This window comes from Candida dubliniensis, chromosome 2 (genome assembly GCF_000026945.1).
Source record: "Candida dubliniensis CD36 chromosome 2, complete sequence".
Lineage (NCBI taxonomy): Eukaryota > Fungi > Ascomycota > Pichiomycetes > Serinales > Debaryomycetaceae > Candida > Candida dubliniensis.
The window spans coordinates 1829453-1849274 of record NC_012861.1 but is presented as its reverse complement, the minus strand read 5'-3'; the positions used below and the strand labels follow the sequence as shown (position 1 = coordinate 1849274).

General features: G+C 33.8%; 10 protein-coding genes across 10 annotated transcripts; 6 read left to right on the top strand and 4 right to left on the bottom strand. All coding sequences in view use genetic code 12, as the record gives it.

Annotated features, from left to right (window-relative positions):
- Positions 1–2092: 2092 nt before the first annotated feature.
- On the top strand, positions 2093–4483 carry CD36_23160 (conserved hypothetical protein; the record flags this gene model as incomplete). The annotated part of the gene is made up of 1 exon (XM_002418745.1): positions 2093–4483. The coding sequence occupies one exon, from the start codon at positions 2093–2095 to the stop codon at positions 4481–4483; it is 2391 nt and encodes a 796-aa protein (XP_002418790.1).
- Positions 4484–5304: 821 nt separating this feature from the next.
- DFG10 (3-oxo-5-alpha-steroid 4-dehydrogenase, putative) lies at positions 5305–6153 on the top strand (the record flags this gene model as incomplete). Its single annotated transcript, XM_002418744.1, has 1 exon — positions 5305–6153. One exon carries the CDS (start codon positions 5305–5307, stop codon positions 6151–6153), a length of 849 nt encoding a protein of 282 aa, XP_002418789.1.
- A 252-nt stretch (positions 6154–6405) lies between these two features.
- On the top strand, positions 6406–7776 carry CD36_23140 (conserved hypothetical protein; the record flags this gene model as incomplete). Its single annotated transcript, XM_002418743.1, has 1 exon — positions 6406–7776. One exon carries the CDS (start codon positions 6406–6408, stop codon positions 7774–7776), a length of 1371 nt encoding a protein of 456 aa, XP_002418788.1.
- CD36_23130 (conserved hypothetical protein) lies at positions 7739–8269 on the bottom strand (the record flags this gene model as incomplete). The annotated part of the gene is made up of 1 exon (XM_002418742.1): positions 7739–8269. One exon carries the CDS (start codon positions 8267–8269, stop codon positions 7739–7741), a length of 531 nt encoding a protein of 176 aa, XP_002418787.1.
- A 338-nt stretch (positions 8270–8607) lies between these two features.
- Positions 8608–9354, top strand: CD36_23120 (vacuolar protein sorting-associated protein vps28 homologue, putative; the record flags this gene model as incomplete). The annotated part of the gene is made up of 1 exon (XM_002418741.1): positions 8608–9354. One exon carries the CDS (start codon positions 8608–8610, stop codon positions 9352–9354), a length of 747 nt encoding a protein of 248 aa, XP_002418786.1.
- A 43-nt stretch (positions 9355–9397) lies between these two features.
- On the bottom strand, positions 9398–10231 carry CD36_23110 (26s proteasome regulatory subunit, putative; the record flags this gene model as incomplete). Its single annotated transcript, XM_002418740.1, has 1 exon — positions 9398–10231. The coding sequence occupies one exon, from the start codon at positions 10229–10231 to the stop codon at positions 9398–9400; it is 834 nt and encodes a 277-aa protein (XP_002418785.1).
- A 361-nt stretch (positions 10232–10592) lies between these two features.
- On the bottom strand, positions 10593–12326 carry CD36_23100 (ankyrin repeat-containing protein, putative; the record flags this gene model as incomplete). The annotated part of the gene is made up of 1 exon (XM_002418739.1): positions 10593–12326. One exon carries the CDS (start codon positions 12324–12326, stop codon positions 10593–10595), a length of 1734 nt encoding a protein of 577 aa, XP_002418784.1.
- Positions 12327–12573: 247 nt separating this feature from the next.
- Positions 12574–13206, top strand: CD36_23090 (hypothetical membrane protein; the record flags this gene model as incomplete). Its single annotated transcript, XM_002418738.1, has 1 exon — positions 12574–13206. One exon carries the CDS (start codon positions 12574–12576, stop codon positions 13204–13206), a length of 633 nt encoding a protein of 210 aa, XP_002418783.1.
- Positions 13207–13901: 695 nt separating this feature from the next.
- Positions 13902–15422, top strand: CD36_23080 (conserved hypothetical protein; the record flags this gene model as incomplete). Its single annotated transcript, XM_002418737.1, has 1 exon — positions 13902–15422. One exon carries the CDS (start codon positions 13902–13904, stop codon positions 15420–15422), a length of 1521 nt encoding a protein of 506 aa, XP_002418782.1.
- Positions 15423–18264: 2842 nt separating this feature from the next.
- CD36_23070 (zinc finger protein, putative) lies at positions 18265–19458 on the bottom strand (the record flags this gene model as incomplete). Its single annotated transcript, XM_002418736.1, has 1 exon — positions 18265–19458. One exon carries the CDS (start codon positions 19456–19458, stop codon positions 18265–18267), a length of 1194 nt encoding a protein of 397 aa, XP_002418781.1.
- Between the last annotated feature and the right edge of the window lie 364 nt (positions 19459–19822).

Genomic DNA, 19822 nt, shown 5'->3' with positions numbered 1-19822 from the left:
CCCAACTACACATTTTTACGAACACAACAAAATTGGAAAGGAAGTTTGTTGAAAAGTGGCTATATTTTTTTACCAATTCCCCACTACTTTTGGTCTAACTCTACAACTGATATGCACACACAGATACACTTTTACTCTGAATATTTTGTCCGCACAGAAATCTAATGCATAATCTATATGGTAGTAGGAACCTATACCCACTGTGCTTTCACAAACCTGACAGAAATAAGACCACAAATTTTCCTTCTGTTTAACATTAGTTAAACAACTTGAGGCGGGAACACTGGAACAATAACTAATGTGTGAATGAATATAGTTGAACATTAATATGGATGTATTCTATTGCCAAGAATTCATCTAACATCTCAACGAATTTCGAGTGAAAATGTTCCCATTACAATGTAGTACCACTAAGTAGACAATGACACGGTTAATTATGCTCTACAATAACCACCAATTTATCAACAATACAAGGAATCCATAATGGTTAATAGTAATAGTAATAGCAATAAAGAGAAAAGTTGATGGAGATGCAGGTAATGGTCCCATAGAATTACCACCACCACCACATCTTTGTCTATATGCAATCGAAAAATAATAATTCTCTTTTCGAGCATTTATACACGCATGCACACATTCATTCAGATTCTCACAGAAACCATCATCATACAGTACAAGGCAAGGAAGCACAAAATAAAAAACAAGCATCGTTGGTAATATTTTCTGGTAAAAAAAGAACTGGAGCTCGGAAATATGACATGTCTTACTCCTACTTTAGTTACGCTATTCCAGATTTCCATCTATTAAACAGCCATCATGCTATGATCATCAAACTGGAAAAAGTACGACAACAAAACAAACAAACAAGCAAGATGATCAGTAATATGTCAATATCGGAAAACATTTCAAGGCTACGATTTCGATCCACTTTCTAAAACTAACATTTAACACTCATCGGAATGCATGGTGTAGTAATTGAAAATAATGGAACAATAATTTTTGTGTGGTTGAATAAAAATGCATACTTGGTGATTATGGAGGATTCCGTAGTCAATTAACAACTTCCATCTAATAATAATTAAATGCTGACCTAAAGACTACGCCAAATATAACCTCAAGTCTAAGAGGATTGTTTCGATCCAACTTTGAATATATTTGAGAAAGGATAAGTCTAGCCAATATGTGAAATATTTAAATGAGAGTTTTTGACATAGCTGAATAGAACAAATCCAAGAACTGTGACAAATTGTCAAGATGTCAAAAATATTACTAGTCACGGGTGTATCAGTTCCGTTCATTTAAACACATTGATTTTTATCCACATCCAAGTATATTCGTTTTGATATGCAATCTTTGCATCGTGTGCTTGGTCTATCATTAAATAATACCAAATTTTGAACGCATTCGTATCCAATTCGTTAAAATGTGAGACGAATTTGTATCACCTGGTGTACTTTGAAGTTACTGACTCCTATCGGCCTTTGTGGTTCATTCCTATCGAGTTACTACCATAGGATGATTTGTTTCCACAAAACAACAAGCTGAAATAAAATATTGAAGATCTTTCGCAGCAATTTATGGTGTGTTTTTCAATATTACTTTTCATCTTGCATTAAATGTTTAAGCTTTGACCAGGTTCAATTTTCCGGGCAATGTTCATCTTTACTTGACAAATATCACATTAATTTATTATCGATAGTGTTCAATTTTTTCGTTTTTTCTTGTGAAGATTGCACCATTTGGATTCAGTGTTCAAGTTTGATGTGTGATATAGTGTTTATTTTTTTTGCCAATAGGGGCTGGAAGGTGTGGAATAAAAGTTCTAAAAATAGCTGACACTTTATATCATTTGATTATGGAAGAATCTTTTCCATTTTCACCGAAGTTACCACAATCAATATATTAATTGCATGAACTATTACTATTCACCAGATATACACACAAGTTTTTTCTGGAAACAGTATAAAAACTGCTAAGGTCACGGCAAATTGAAAAACAGAAAATTGGTTGGTTCGAATCTCCAATTCATTCTAAACTGTATTTGGTAATCACATTCATTCGCTTAGAAATCAATTCCCAATAAAACAGAAGGATGGTGTCGTTGCGCAACTATAAAGTTTCTTGGGTTTTCGTTTTATCACTAGCAGGTTCCTCGTTGATTAGAGACTTTGTATTTGGTCAAGATGATAGTTTGCTGATTGAAAAAAGATCAAACGAGTACACTAATCCAGGGTCCGGTGGTCCAAACCATTGTTATGGAGGCGATAAGAATTGTTATCCTCAGTGCTTTGATCATCATGGCCAACCAAAGAAAGATAAATGCTGCTTTGATAAACACAACAAGGTTTTGTATCCATATCCTTGTACTACATCTTCATCTTCATCTTCATCATCCAGTAGTACAGCATCATCAAGCTCCAGTGAAGTGATGTCTTCATCTTCTGAGGTAACTAGCTCAAGTGAAATCAGCTCTTCTAGTCAAGTTACTAGCTCAACTGAATGTACCAGCTCATCAAGTGAAGTTGTTAGTTCTTCCAGTGAGGTTGTCAGTTCTTCGAGTGAAGTAAGCTCATCAACTGAATGTACCAGCTCATCAAGTGAAGTTGTTAGTTCTTCCAGTGAGGTTGTCAGTTCCTCGAGTGAAGTTGTTAGTTCCTCAAGTGAGGTTGTTAGCTCTTCGAGCCAAGTCACAAGTTCAAGTGAAATAAGCTCCTCAAGTCAAGTCACTAGCTCAACTGAATGTACCAGCTCATCAAGTGAAGTTGTTAGTTCGTCAAGTGAAATTATTAGTTCCTCTAGTCAAGCCACTAGTTCATCAAGTGAAATTATTAGTTCATCAAGCAAAATTAGTTCCTCGAGTGAATGCATCAGTTCAACAAGTGAAGTCACCAGTTCATCAAGCGAAGTAGTCAGTTCTTCAACCGAGTGCATCAGCTCATCAAGCAAAATGGTATCATCGAGTGAAATTACCAGTTGTTCCAGTGAAGTCGTGTCGTCTAGTGAAACTTGCAGCTCAAGTAGTGAAATTGTCAGCAAAAGTTCAGAACAATCTTCATCATCAAGTAAGTCCTGTTCAAGTGAAGAGACAAGTACAGTTTCAGAAACCTCACTGGAGACTGTTACATGTAAACATCATAAATGTTCTAAAACCAAAACTCATCATTCCACTCCGACTAAATGTGTTACGAAAACAATAGAAACATCAGTTTACGTTACTACATGTCCTGACAAATCAATTACTACTGAGACTGCTGTGGTTATTGTGGTAACCAATGAATCTGCTGCGACTACTTACACTGAAATCATTAAAACTACTGTTGTTGAAGGTAACACATTGACTACTAATATTCCAAACAAACATATCGAAACTGAAACAACAGAAATAATTGAATATACTACCATTTGTCCTACAACATTACCAAATGGTCAAATAACAAGTATCACTGCTGGAATTGCTGTTAACACAAATGGCCATGGACAGAAAGTTACAAAGACAATTCCATTTGAATATAATGAGAGCACTTTAGCAAATGGTCACGTAACAAGGGTGGCATCAGGCATTGTTAAAACTACTGGTGAGCATGGCCAAGAGATTACAAAAACAATTCCAGTTGGCTTCAGCACATGTACTGAAACAATCGAATATATTACTGTATGCCCAACTACTCTTTCAAACGGTCAAGTCATTGAAACTACTGCTGGAATTGTCGTCACCACTAACAAGCAGGGAGAGAAGGTCACAAAGACAGTTCCACTTGAATTCACCAGTACCATCGAGTTTAGCCACTACATCACTACTCATCCTGTTAGTTTACCAAATGGACAGGTCACTGTTACTACGGAAGGTGTGATAATTACAAAACAAGGAGAGCAACAATATACCAAGACAGTTGAAGTCGGAAACTTACCTAGCAAACCAATTGAAGTTGTTCAAAGGATTAGTATTGTTCCAAAAACGTTACCAAATAGTCAAGTTACTTCAGAGACTGTTGCTATTGTTGTGACAGTTGGTGAAGGGTTGCAACCAATTACAAGGACAATTCCAATTGGAGCTAGTATTCAAACAACAGAACCATCCATGGCAACATACAGTGAAATTGTATTTACAACGTGTTCTGAAGGTGAATGCAATACATACACTACAAATGTTGAAGTGATTGGTAACAAAGTTATTACGAAGCAAAGTGGGAAACCAATTGTTGAGGAGCAAACTACCAATGCTATTGCACATCAATCAGATAAAGTACATTACACGGTTGTTTCTGGTGAAACTAAAACCATTCAAGCACTTGGATCGGTTCTGCCAACTTCTTCTAGTGTTACCTCAAAAGGATCTCCTAACAATGTTGAACCTGGTTCTTCTGTAACAACGAGTGAAGTTGGTCCATCTACTGCTGGTGTTTTACAAGGAAACGCAGCATCAAGACAGAGCTTCAATTACAAGCTTATCGTTGGTTTGCTTTTCGCTTATATTATTGCTTAGATGTTATTGCTGGCAAACATTTTTCAGATATTGTCAAACAGTGTTTTTATTTCTAAGCATTTTTAACATATTTCCCATTTGCTTTTTGTTAGGACCCCAATTCTACATAGTTGGTATGTTTCATCAATTGCTTATTGAAGAGTGTGGTCATTTTTATTCTTTTTATTTTCACTTGTTTCGGTGGATACCACCATATGCTTGTTTACATATTATAAGCTTATGTACAAGCAGGTGGCTTGTTGGTGTTTATTCCTTCTTAGTTTACTCATTCATATGTAGTATGGACGTCTGTAACTTCTTTTATTTTTCGTTCCAAATATAGTTATTTGTTTACTTTAACATGTATCTTTTATTTCCAAGTAACCAATTGACTTCAAATTCTAAAGAATTACTCAAATTCTAGCATTTGAATTAGATACTTGTACTTGTATATGTAAGCAAAATAAATTCAGTAGTAATCTGTTAAGTGAATTCATTTGTTTGTTCTTGGATTGAGCAATTTAATAAAGGGCAACTCCGAGCCAAAGCCATAAATACACTTAGCTAGTTTGGTGCAATTTCAATTCTCTGAAGAATCAATTGATGTTTGAAGATATGTTTGTATCAGCCAGCACATTCTTATCGAGAAGTTTTTGTATATGTATTTCAAAAGTGTGAACAAAGTCTGGCATATCTGATTAGCACCGTTTTTTTTTTTTATCTCTCTCTTTTCTCAAATGCAATTGGTATGACCAAAAACAATAGTAATTCTTGTTTAGCTACATATTTTACACTCACTGTACAATATTCATCAAAAACTTTCGTGGTTAGTTCATAATCTAATGGCTATTTATGACAGTCAACTTATAGTGGTTTCACTATACTTGCTAATTATTATTGCATTATATTCAGCAAAGTTCATTACTCCATTGAACGAGTTGTTGCAGTATGGGAAAACTTCATCTCAAAATGTGAAGAAACATGATCAGCCAGAGAATAGTATTATCAAGCAGACAATTGGGTTTATATCCAACTATTTTGTGGTTCCCAAGTCATGGTTTGTTCATTTCTACATCACTTTGTTCGCTTTATCGTCTTTGATTTATTTGGCGTCGTTCAAGGAGCCAATATCGACCGATCCAGAAAAATTCAAGAATTTGATTTTGATTCATCGATTACTCTGGGTCCAAGGAATAAGAAGATTAACTGAATGCCTCACTGTTTCCAATTTTTCCAAAACCTCCAAAATGAACGTGAGCCATTACATAGTAGGATTAAGTCATTATATTTTAGTGACTTGGGCCACCTATTTAGGGCTAAGCACATATGGATCACATCAAGTCCCTAGCAATTATACGGTTTTTGATATCGTACTTATCATAGGGTTTGCCATTTGTTCTTTGCTACAATTCCAAGTTCACTATCACTTGTCAACCTTAGTGAAGTACACTTTACCTGACTTCAGCTTTGTTTCGTCTCCTCATTATTTCTATGAAATATTGATTTACACAATCTTGCTCAGTTTCGCAATTAAAGATGGTTTCGACATGGTTTCAGTAACATTCTTTACTTCCTGGTTATTTGTCATAAGTAATCTAAGCATAAGTTCTCTTGAGACCTTTAGTTATTACCAGAAAAAGTACAAGGAAGAATTTAAGTTAAAGTGGGCTATATTGCCAGGCATATTGTAGAAAGTGGCTATGGCAGGAAGTAAGATATGTTTTTTTTTTATGTAGGGATTTGCTTTAGTATGAGTATCACTATATATAATCAGTCGCGTTATGCTTTTTTTTTTTTTTTTCACGTATAATTAGTTGTGGTCTCGTTCCAAACCTTTGTTCTTGTTGTGGGAATTAGTATTTTTTTTTTTTTTTTCTGCATTCCAACTATTTATCTTTTCATCACATTGATCTCTATCCACGTCAGCAGGTGTCTGTTAACAAATGTTATTTCAAACAACATTAACTCCTGAACAAGAAGAATGCCCTATAACAGTGCGATTGGAAGCCAGTGCAACTTCTATTGTACGGGGATGTCCGGGGATTCCGCGAAGCATTCCAAGAATTGAAACGGTGCTAAATATCAGATCAATTAACCACTCTCCATTCCCACTCCGATCTGTCAGCGTAAAGCTAATGACAAAACAAAAAGTTATGATTCCAACTAAATTTGGAAGTAGCGAAGCATTTAAAGAATTTGTCATCTATGAAGATCCTTTAACTTATCATCCACCCATGGGAGAGTTTTCGCAGCTACTCCATGGCTTAGATATTCCAATACTAATACCAATCCCAAAAGACCTTGCCCCAACTGGACATTCACCTACTTTGGGGGCAACAACTATACATAACTTAGTTGTTATTGTGTCCCTAGGGAATTCTGCTTCGACGGAGTCAACGTTTGTCGACTATTTCCCTGTTGATATTAAAATGTATGACACTTTACCAATATATCGTCAATACAATGAACCAATAGTGGAATCAAGATACTCCTCAGACAACCAAGCTTTGATTGAAGTTGCAATACCAGTTACCTCGATTGGTCCTGGTGATAATCTAAAGGTCATGTGCACCGTAAAGACGAATTCAGCCAATAATAAAGTGAAAAAACATATTGCATTAAAACAATTGACATTTCAAGTAAAAGAGGTTCTTGAGTGTTTTGATGGCGGACTACCCCCTCGAAAAGAATTCAAATTGCACACCGAATCAAAAGCGTTTGCTAAAGAAATAAATACCCAAGGCACGTCCCAAACATTTAGTATTCAGTTTCCCTATGAAAATGAGTATTTGGAGATGTTCACCCCAAAGGAGGATAGTTCCTTAGAAAATAATGAGATCACGGAGAGTTTCTCAACCACAATTATAGAGTCAACAAACATTTCAAAGATCAAGGTTTTGGATAAGCTACCCGATGGGGTACCGTTAACACATATACAAGGGTTTACATTACTGGGGAAATTTTATTCGATTTGGTTTGAAATTGTTATTAAAGTGAAACTATCCCATGCCAAGGATATTGACATACATATACCTATAATTGTCTGTCCCTTTAATAAAGAGTCCAGCACGTATATACTCAATTGGATAATGGCAGAATGTGAAATTGTAAAGCGTGAATTTGGGAAAGAATTCAACAGGATTTATTCTTCAACCTCAAAGTATCTGGAAATGGTAAAATTAATAGACCGTTTTCGACAACCACCGGTGGTTTATGATAACGGAAAGAGCAAAGCCATTAATAATAATCCTGGTCCCAATAAGCTGTTGCCGAATACTAACTCGAACTTGAGCTCGGGTTTGTGTATAGATTAAGTATTTCTTTGACACGTTTCAAATTTCGCTTAGTTTCGATTTCCGGTAGGGGAGTTGTATCCACAGGATTCTCTTGTAATAACTGGCATTGTATGTAGAATGAGCGAGGGGTTAAACCAGTGTAATTCTTGAACATTCGATAAAAGTGCCATTTAGAAACACCCACAGCTGCAATAATTGTGTCAATATTTAGTTTCTCCCCATTTATGGCTCGTCGAGAGATCATAGAACAAGACTTGTTTATGAATTCTCTGCTTTTGTTCCAGCCACTCGATTGTTCCGGTTTACAGCGCTTGCATGTTCTATACCCATGTTCCACCGCCTCTGCGATAGTATCAAAAAATACCACGTTCTTACGCATGGCTACTCGACAATTGCATGTAGGACGACAAACGATTCGTGTTGATATGGCACCATAAACAAACTCTCCTTCTGCTTGTGGATCCCTATTTAGAATTGCTTGGTACCTTGTATCATCGTCTGTAAATCTCATGGTGATGGATTCGTCTAATTATGATGCAGATGACAATATTGTTTAAGAAATTTAACAAAACTGACAATAATCCATAAACAAAAAGAAAAAAAAAAAAAAAAAAAAAAAAGGAAAAAAAGAAAATTTGTGTAGTGTATGCCAGGGTCATGTTTATATAGAATAGATCACGGGGACTGGGAAGTGCATTACACAAGTTTTGTCCGCCAACTATTCCACATCGTAAAATCAAACAATAAATCACGTACGGATTTGGTAGAAAGTCTTGAAAGTCAAATTTTTGTTTTTCAAGTATTTGTTCATCCATTTAGAGAACAATCAAACTTTGCTTTACTGTCATTATGACATCGCCACCACCAGAATATGCTCCAACATCCACGTCCTCATTTACTGTATCGACGTCTGATGTTTACAACCAAGAAGTTACTAAATCACTGTTGATCAAAACCCCATTACATAAATCAGTATATGATTCGCTAGCAGAAATATATTCCATACTACCAACTCTAGAAATGGTTGAGAATTCATATTTGAAAGACTATATCACTGATAAGGAGAAATACACGTCTACAACTTATAGATTAATCCATCAGTATCAAATGTTAATAAAAGTTTTCACTGATGATCAAACAAAGTTTCAATTATTACAAAAGGAGTTTTTGCCTGGGTTATTGCTGGACATGTCTAATTTTTTGGAGTTACTATTAAATAAATTTAATGATAACTATCCCCATGCTGTCAGCCGGTTGAGGAATGGATTACCAGCAACCATTGAACACATAAATGGCAATCAACCAACAAGTGCTAGTGCTAGGTTAGTTGCAGAGATTACAGGGAATTTCATTACATGTATGGACGCTGTCAAACTAAATTATAAATCCAAGGAACAATTACATCCATTGCTAAGCGATCTAGTGGTCAATCTTAATGAACTTAATGAGGAGCTACAGTTTACAGGAAAATCTAAATTAGTCAATTGGTTGATTAAATTAAACAATCTTCAGACAGAACTTACACAAGAGGAAGCTGATTCATTCTTGAATGATTTGGACATAGCATATAAAGGATTCTATACAACTCTAGAATGATATATATATATATATATGCTTGTTTGTTTACTCTGTCTGTTGTTTATACAATGGATTCGATTTGTTCAGCGTATCCCAATAAATTCTTTATAACTGACTGGTTGTCGGCATCGGTTTCGTTTTCATTCTTAGCAAAGTATATGACACCATCCTCAAATTTCCAATTATCAACTTGGTAAGTTTCCTTTAAGGTTTTCTCAAAGTTGGAATCTGACAATTCTTGTGGTAAATATAATAAATTCTTGCAATTAGAAATTGGAATTGAGTCGTAAGTTTTCTCTAAAGATTTGGCAATTTCAAAACGTAAAGCGTTTATCAAAGTATCAACAAAATGTGTGTATTCCTGACATGGTAGGTTTTTCTCTTCTTTTAATAACTTCCAGATTTTTATGTAATTACCTTCCATTAAATTACTTTCTAAATTTATTGGAAATTGTAAATACTTGTCTTGTTGAACATCATATTGCGATGAATTGTAAATCACTTCTAGCTCAACATGAAATTTTGAAATCAACCCCTGACTCAACAAGTATAACAAGTATAAGGAAGTGATCTTTGTTATGTCGGTATTGATATGAACTTTTTGCAAATTATGCAACTTGGGATTGGCATAAAATGGTCTCAACTGGGCAAAATAATTCTCGAAACCTGAATAGTTGTTGGTCAATAATGACGATAACGCTCCAATTTCCAAAATTCTTTGGGCAATTCTCAAATCATTGATTTGGTTTTTATCAGTGGTGTTGGATGGTAAAGGAACCAATAAATCATGCTTAACTAATTCTAGTTTAATTGGAGCAAGCAACTGCTGACAGCCTTGATAATCTTCTTTGGCAAAAAGTGAATATAACTCTGCAGTAAGTTTTTGTAAAGACATAATCGATGAATAATAAAGTTGAAAGAAATGTAAAGATATTGTTTATTAATTCTATCCAAAATACTCACCCAAAATCTTATTGCCACCAAAAAGGGAAAGGAAGGGAAGGTAAAAAAAAAAAAAAAAAATCAGAGAGAAAGAAATGTTCAAAGTCGTGCATCCAATAAATTATCATCATGGTCTCACAGTTTGCTAAGACAGTTGTAAAGTCTTAATATATCATTCAGGAATACAATATCTACAGGATAAATTTGGAATAAATATGTAATACAAAACGATAAATAAAGCTCTGCAAATTGAAATGAAGAAATACTAGAAAAAAACTCTGAAACCATTAATTCTCAAGTTAAATTATCTTTCTTCATCTCACTCTGCTGAAACTAATACTATGAACACTATACTTTTTCAAATTATCTGAACCATTACTATTCAAAGAGGTCACACTGCTATTATTTAAAGTAATTGGGATTCTCGTCCCATTGTTATTGTTGTGACTACTATTGGTTGGAAGAGTGCCAGACGATTTTGTTTTTCTCAATATTTCGGTATCAATATTCGATACACTGCTAGAACTGATTGTGCTACCAACAGATGAGGTACTATTCAAGCTATTGCTGTGTACACTATTAGATTTGGATACGGCCCGTTTCCTCAAATTCTCGTTATGATTTGGTGATGAATGACTAGAATTAAACGCAAGTTTGGCAGCGATAGAAGAGGCTGATGAATTCTTTCTCAGCTTATGATCTGCTGCTGATCGTTTTATGGGTGATATTTGTTGAGCCAGTGACTCTGTCATTGCCTCTTCATTTACTGAGGGCCACAAAACATTTTCAGAGTTTATCGATGGTAATGGAACCGATTTAGAAAACGAAAAACTCTTCTTTCTTGAGCCTAATTTGTAATTTGGCGACAGATTAAATGACGAAGTTATAGATACTACTGAGTGTGGGGAAATTGGTTCATCGTCTGTGACTGCGGAATAGTTTGCAGTTCCGTTTGTACGGACTGAAGGCGATATTGTAACTGATTTCAATGACGGTGCTCTATTCGATGTTGTTGCCTGAGGAGTCATTGGTGACAATGGCGATGAATTGGCGGAGGATGGCCTACCTGTTAAACCTTCAGTGGCTATGGTTAAGGCGGATGGTGGTTTATAAATATACGTTGTATTTGATCTTTGTCTGATTAATGGCTGTGGCTGTGCCTTGAACACAGGTGGCAATGATTGTGAATGCTGACGTCCTTCAAAGTTTTTGTCATTATTAACCACCGACTGTTGCAGCGACATCAGTACAATTGGGCTTGCTAATACTTTGTTACCTAGAGTGTCAATTGATGCCACTTCAAGATTTGGCAGTGTTGTTGACTCGGCTGAGAACTTTAGGTCAGAAGCTGCACCGGTATAGTCCTGAGATAGTAGATCTCTTTTCATTTCCTCATATTGGGTAATCAAATCAAAGCTTGATGAATAATCCTTGGCTACCCAATTCTGGTTGTTTTTGACATTCTCCAACTCCTCGATTTTCTTAAATGAATCTTCCTTTGTTTTGGAATAGATGATAATATATTTGAGTAATTCATATAAGCAGCCAACACTTCCAAACTGAAAGCAAAGATGTAGACATGTATCGCCATGGGAATCCTGTATATTCCATTGAGCCCCAAACTCCAATAGCAACTTTGTCCCTTCTTTGAAATCGTAAATGCAACTATAATGCAACGGTGTTTGTCTGGAGCTTCCACCAAGGGAATTCAACCATATTTTTCCTGGGAATTCTTGCAATAAATAATGCAATGTTTGAGCGTGTTTCTTTTCCATACAAAGATGCAATACAGTGGTATCGTCAAAGGCCACCAAATCTAGTTTGGTATAATGCTGTTCCAAGCTGCCTATTGTCTTATTTATGTATGATATTAAATGGATACATATCAAATAATGTCCATAGTACGATGCATAGTGGAGATTGCTCCACCCTTGGTTCTTTGGGTCTATGTTCAACCATAGTTCGGAGAACCGGGATAATATTCGTTTGACAATGGGTAGGTTCCCCTCTATTATGGCGTTCCTGATTCTTTGCTGAGGTTCTAACATGTTCGCATAATTGGTTTCTATAAATAATAGATACTTAACGTTTGTGTATGTGTGGATATAAATGCTGTAGTTGTAAAAGTAGGGACAAATAAATTAGATAAATAGAAGAATATATTTTGTCCAAGTCGTAAACTGGGATGATTTTAAATATATACAATGGAAGAATAAATAATATGGATTTTAAATAATGAAATGATAATTATTATCAAGGATTAAAATTCTTTTATAATTATTAGGGGACTGTGGAATGCCAATTTCATTTCGGTTCCCATTTCAGGTTTTGATTCAATTTATTATTTTTCCTTTTTTATTTTTTTTTTTTTTTTCTTCTTCCCTATTCGCGCCTAGTTCCCGTTTTTATTTTGCTTCACTCCGCGCGGTGCAGTGCGGTTCTTCTTGCATTTTTTTCTTTTTCCTAGCCCCGTTTCATCATCGATATCGAATCTATGACCACATTTTTTATTTTCTTCTTTGTAACCACTTTGAGTTTATAATAACCTCGTGGTTACCACTACTATATATTGGATCATGTATTGTTTATATCAATTTAAGAAGTATGGCTGAAAATGAAAGAAAACTAAACAAATTAAAAGAATATAATCCTAGACGGAATAAAAAGAAAAGGCCAAGTTCATGTAAACCAATGCTACCAAAAGATGTGGCATCATTTTTTTTTTTTTTTTTTTTTTTTTTGTTTTGGAATATTTTTCTAGAAGAACTTTGGAACAGCCGGTTCCTACAAATTGATCCCGTCAATTCCTGCAACATAATTTTTAACCACGTCTCCTCCCCCCCCCCTTGGAAAGCTAAGATTACGTTTGCTTTTGATCATTCCACAACAACAATAATAATAATAATAATCTCAGCCTCTTCACTGTAATGATTATTACTCAAAAAACCATGTAGGAACATTTCATAACCTTTTACGCTTTAGATTTCAAATTGTCACGTAAAATCATCATTAAGCTTGAGACCTGTTTCTGCAAGTTTATGTTTAAAAGTTTCCAATTTGGGAAAAATTATCATTTCACTACGAAAGAAAAAAAAAAGAGAACATTATGATAAACAGATACAGATTTGAAACTGATATAACTTCCAGCATTATCTTCCCCACTGCCATAATGTGGAGGATGGGAACTAAGTTATCCTATTAATTTCAACAAACGAATTAGAATGTAAAAAAAAAAAAAAAAAAAAAAAAAAATAGGGCAATTAGATATATAAAATAATGTGGTGTCCATAGGATTATGGTTACGAATGAAGGTCGACCTATGGATGCTTGGCTGGGTCGACCTGGCCTGAATTTTGTTTGTTTTTTTTCCCATGCACGCCACCAAGCCCAACCCATCTACTACCACTACCGCTATCTTGACCATTTGAACTTCCAAACGAAAAAAAAAAAAAAAAAAAGAAAAATAGAGTAATCACAATGATAATAATAAACAACTAAAATAATTAAAGTGAGAAAATATCAAATAGAGCCAATTACGAAGTGCATTCATTTTAATATCTCAATAAACATTTATAAACCAAACAGTACCACCCCCCCCCCCCCTCCTCTGTCACTTTTGAACAATGCTTCAATCAATTAATGGATTGAGAATATTAACATTATCCGATATTCAAGGGAATTTCGACATTTTGACCAAATTATACAACCAACACCAACCAATTGACTTGATTATACATACTGGTAATTTTGGATTTTGGGATATAAATACAATTCAAGATTATAATGAGTTGAATTATCTTAAGCAAATAGTTGCCTTTCTGGAAGTATTGAAACCTGATTTGGTTGAAGAATTAAATAATTCAAGTAAGATTTCATCAACAAATGGAACTTCTACAAGTCCTGATGAATTAGCTTTATTTAAATCAAAATTATTATCATCAAAAGAATGTATCAGTCAATTTCAACAATATATTGATGGAGAAAAAGTATTACCTTGTCCAATATATACCATTTTTGGTCCATTAGATGACCCTAAAATCATTGATAAGATACAAACAAAACAGATAATTATTCCTAATTTATTTTTACTCGATCACAAAAACAATTATGAAATCAAAACAACCAATGGATCACCAAATATCAAGCTATATGGTTTAGGTGGCATTTTAAAAATACATAGTTTATTTGATAATGGGAATTTAAATTATCTAGGAATTTGTGGGAAAGTTGGTGAGCTTTGGATTTCATTATTACAAATAGCTGAATTATATATTAATGTAACAAACTCAAAGTCTTTAACAACTAGTACTATGAAGAATGCAACAATCAATATTTTCATTAGTCATGTACCAGTTGTTAAATCACCGCTTTTGGAACATTTGGCAATAATCACACATGCAGATTTCACCATCAGTCAAGGCTTACATTTCCGATATCCGGTGATGGGGAATGGTATGAGTTTTGTTGATAGTATGGGTGGATCTTCTGGATATGTTGAAAACTATCGATCAAAGTTTTCTCGACTTCGAATGATCTTAGGTGAATTGTGGTTAGTAATAAAAGATGAATTGATAGAGCTTGTAAACAATGATACGAATGAAAGTTTGAAAAATTTGATTGAATTGGGGTTAAGTTTGTTTGATAAAATTCCTGTTTCTATAACTGATTCACTGGAGAAAATAGTTCCATTGAGTTTATTTACTGAAGACAACTCAGAATTGAATAAGAAATTATTGAAACGAATCAATGATTATTATTTCCAAGCATATTATAATCTATGGCATTTTAATTTATGTGATTACAATAATTCTGACTCTGGAAAGTATAACATTGTGATTTTTAAGTTGGATAATTTGGGTAATTTTAATTTAGATTACTGTACCAGTCAAGGGTTCAATTTCAATTTCAAGATTTCAGACGATAACACCATTAAAGATGATATTACAGACAATAAAGAAGAAGAATCAGTGCGGCCACCTCATAAATCCACTAATTATCGTGGTGGTGGTGGTGGTGGTGGTGGGAAAGAACGTGGCGGTCGTGGAGGGTCAAGAGGTGGCAGAGGTCTGAGAGGAGGAGGAGGAGGAGGAGGAAGAGGGTCTTATCGTGGTCGACGAGGTAATGGAAATAGATCCTCGCGATAGTATAACATTATACTAGTAATAATGACAACAACAACAACAACAACAACAACAACAATCAAACAACCAAAAAAAAAAAAAAAAAAAAAAAAATCAACAATGAATTGTTCCCTGTTTATTGATAGAATAAATATACATGTATAGGAAATAAGTCATAAACCATTAAAAACCAACTTGTATAGCCTAAAGTTATCCCTTTTTTTTTGGGTAGTTTCTGTGAATAACTAATGATGTTCAAATGGTAATTTAAGACCAAACATAACTGGCCCATCTTCTTTAATTCTCAACATAATCCAAAACCACATAGTAGCACCTAAAAGTTTGGAACTCCATTTCACATAAGCTGGAACATGTGGTTTTATAGCTGGAGCATGACGAATATATCTTGCAATGTGTCCAGCAGCCATTATATATGTATTGTGTAATTGATTGTTGTTGACAGTGTGCTTGGGATTAATACTCTTTTTTTTTTTTTTTTTTTCCGTTCTGAATAATTCACATTTACTCCAATTTGGTTGGTTCAAACGTCAAACCAACAGTTAATCACGTGATTTGATCTTGTCACACGACTTTGAAAGAAAAAAAAAAATAAACAATATTAATATTAATATAAGATTTTTGATCACTTGAACCAGACTTGTGTTTTGCAACTTCAAAATCAGTCCATTTGTAATGATATCTTAATTCTTGTTGGAAGATCACTTGATAATTTTTGTTTATTTTTAGTAATTCTACAAGCTAGTTTTTAAACAAAATATCAGCCCACAACACAAACGATCTTTTAACGGATTGAAAAAAAAAAAAAAAAAAAAACTATAAGCCAGCAAGCATGAACCGTGATAGTAGCAAATCAAGTTAAACCTGCTATATATTAGCAGTATTTAAGATCAAGAGAGGATAACCATTACTGGCATAACTTTGCATATTTGCAGTAGGACATGATATGTAAATTTTTTTTTTTTTTTTTTTTTTTTTTTTTTGCCGACAAGCAATATAATGAGGCTCTACCATACACCAAAACGCAGTTTTGAATAATCGCAGTCGGCTATCTTATTTGCAGTGTTCATGGGGATGATGATGATGATGAAAAGATTGCCTGATTGACTGCCTGTTTTCTTTTTCTTCCTCAAGCTGTTGTTGCTGTTTTTGTTGTTGTTGTTGTTGTTGCTGTATATGCACAAATTGTTATTACTATTGACAATATGCATATGTGTACCAATTTGAGCATTCTAACATGAAAAGCAATTAAAGTGGGCGTAAGACAAACATAAACGAATTTGGAATTCATGTAAAAGAGATTAAGAGGATATGTTTTACATATTTCCATCAACATCAAAATCGAATTGGTATGTGGTTGATATATTTAGTATTTCCCCTCCCCCTCCCCACCCTCAAAAAAAAAAAAAAAAAAAAGCTTACCCAATTGCAAACAATCAAAAACAAACCAAATATTTTTGAGGTGAGAAGAAAGTATGTTTGATATCTAGTGTTTCAATTGGTAATAATCAAATCAAAAATCCTTGGTAGTAGTAGTAGTAGTAGTATTTTGTACACAAACTATTATGTTGTGTATTTCTGTATTATGTACAAGTTCATAAAAGTTTATGCAAGCTATAATGATACTTGAAAGAAAGAAAAAAAAAAAAAAAAAAAAAAAAAAGAAAAGAAATAGAAAAGTATTCACTGATGATCTTTTTATAAAATAAAATTCAATTTTGAAACATGGATTCTGGAACAAGGGGAGTTGAAGGGGGGGGGGGTGTTAGAAAGGAAAGATAAAATTTGAAACGTAAGCCACAGCAATAGAAATACAACAACAACAACAACAACAACAACAACAAGAATAGTAGTCAACACTTCCATGATGTTTTGAAAGATCTTTGAAAATTTGAAATTTATCCAACATATTTAAGAAAGGAATTAGAAATGTTTCTTAAATGTTCTTGACGGTGGGGATCAAAAGGGTCTCAGGATTTTCCATTTTCTTTTTTTTTTTTTTTTTTTTTTTTTTTTTGCTTGCAAAGTTGCAAATTAGTAGTAGGTAAAGTGCATATGTCTTTTTGAACTGGTAATAACAAATAAAGAATACACTTGGCAGTTAGGAATACATTGAATGTAAACAACAATCTTTATCATTGCTGTCAATCGATTACTCTTGGTTAATCATTGATAAATGATTCAATTACAGAAATCGATGTCCATCTAATATTAATTACTGACGTAGATCATGGGGGTACATTAAAAAAAAATTTTTTTTTTTTTTTTTATTTTTTTTTTTTTTTTTTTTTGCAACTTGAATAAGTGTGAAAAAGTTCACAATTCTCTACACCAACTAAGAATCAATTTATGTATAATTTTATATATTAAAGATCGTTAAGACATTACACTTATTATATTATTTGGAATATTTAAAGGAAGGACATAAATATATTAAATGAAGTTTAACTCTAGCAAGGGAGCGGCGGCGGCGGTAAAAACACAGAATAAAACTCACGGAATATAAGGGGAAAGGAAAGGAAAGGAAAGGAAAAAAAAAAAAATTTCAAACGGAACTATAACAACCAGCTGTGAATAATAATCATTAAAGGAGTGACGAAGAATTTGGGCAGGGAAGTGTTATTATTACAAGTAGGAACATTAAAGATACAGGTTTTGCATTATGATAAGTTTTTGAATGATAAATGGAAAACAAGCAAATGAAAGACAATTTAAATTATTGAAAACAAAATAAATAAAATAGAATAAAATAAAATAAAATAAAAGATAACTAATGATTGATTATTGAATTTGAAATGAAAGTTTATTTTTTTTTTTTTTTTTTTTTTTTTTTGACTGAAGAATCATTTCACCCCAAATTTTGATTATTGGTATTAAATGTTTCTTGTTGTTGTTGTTGTTGTTGTTGTGGTTGTAGAATTGGTGCAGATGAATGAGAGACACTTCCAATATTAGGTACTTGATGTTGATGATGTTGTTGTTGTTGTTGTTGTTGGGAAGGTGCAAATTCACGTTCTTGAGCTCTTTTGAAATCTCGTTCATGTAATCTATAATGTCTTGTCATATTAGATTTAACAGAAAACAATCTACCACATCCATCCCAAGGACATTTAAATATTTTTTCTCCAGTATGAGAATAATAATGAGTTTGTAATGATGATGGACGTTTGAATTGTTTATTACAAATACGACATCTATTTCTTTCAGCGGTTTCAGGAGTCATATTATGAACAGTAGCAGTATGTCTTCTTTTTCTACCTCTTTTGGGAGGAGCAATACCACCACCACCACCACCACTACCACCACGAACAGTTGTCATTGGATAACTTCTGGTTGTGTCCACTGATGGTACCACAAACTGAGAGTTTTCGTGCACATAAGTAGCCGACAATGGAGAAGTATTATAGACTTGTTGTTGTTGTTGTTGTTGCTGCTGCTGTTGAGGAGTATGCGATGTAGTAGTGGCCCCAATTGTGTTCAATGGGGGTAAAGATGGAACCAAATAATTGTAGTTTTCAGAATTGAAATTAATGCTTTGTTGTTTCTCTGGAGAAATTGAAGGCACACTTGTTTGTCTTGGTTCATTCAAAGGATATTGTTGTAAGTTTATATTGCTGCTGCTGCTACTGTATCCTCGGGGTGCTTGTATGTAATAGTTTTCATTTTGATTTATTGGTTGCGAATAAACCTGTTGCTGTTGTTGTAGTTGTTGTTGTTGGAGAACTGGTATCTGAGTTGAAGGAAAAGGTTGTAGCTGCTGCTGTTGTTGTTGTTGTTGTTGTGGTTGTTGTGCTGGTTGTTGCATTAAAAGTTGAAGTTGTTGATGTTGTTGAAATGCTTGTTGAGCTTGCAAATATTGATGCTGTTGTTGTTGATATGTTTGTTGTACAAATGCTTGTTGTGGATATTCAGTAAATTGAGGTGGTAAAGTTGTTTGAACTTGAGAATACAGCATATTAGTGAGTTTATTATTGGATAAATTATTTGGAGATTTGTTTAGATGATGATTGTTTGGATTGTTCGGATTGGGGCTATTTGACATTACTTGATTTTAATACATAGCTAAATGATTAATGCTATATAAACAATAAAATAATGAACTAAAGATAGTATAATAATAATAATAATAATAATAATAAAAAAGAATAAGGATTTGAATACTGAACAAGTTCAAACGAACGTTAAACTAGGGTTGGAGGAATTGATAATGATTTTTATTTTATTGCAAAATTGGTGGAAGGACAAACAATAATATTAAGATTTAATCTTTTTGATTATAATAATAATAGAATATTAGGGTGAAAGGTAAAGGGGGAAAGGTAAGGTAAGGGGGAAAAGGTAGGGGTAGGGGGGAGTGAGTGAAAAATAATTGAAACAAAAAGATTGATTCTAGTTATGAATGTTTG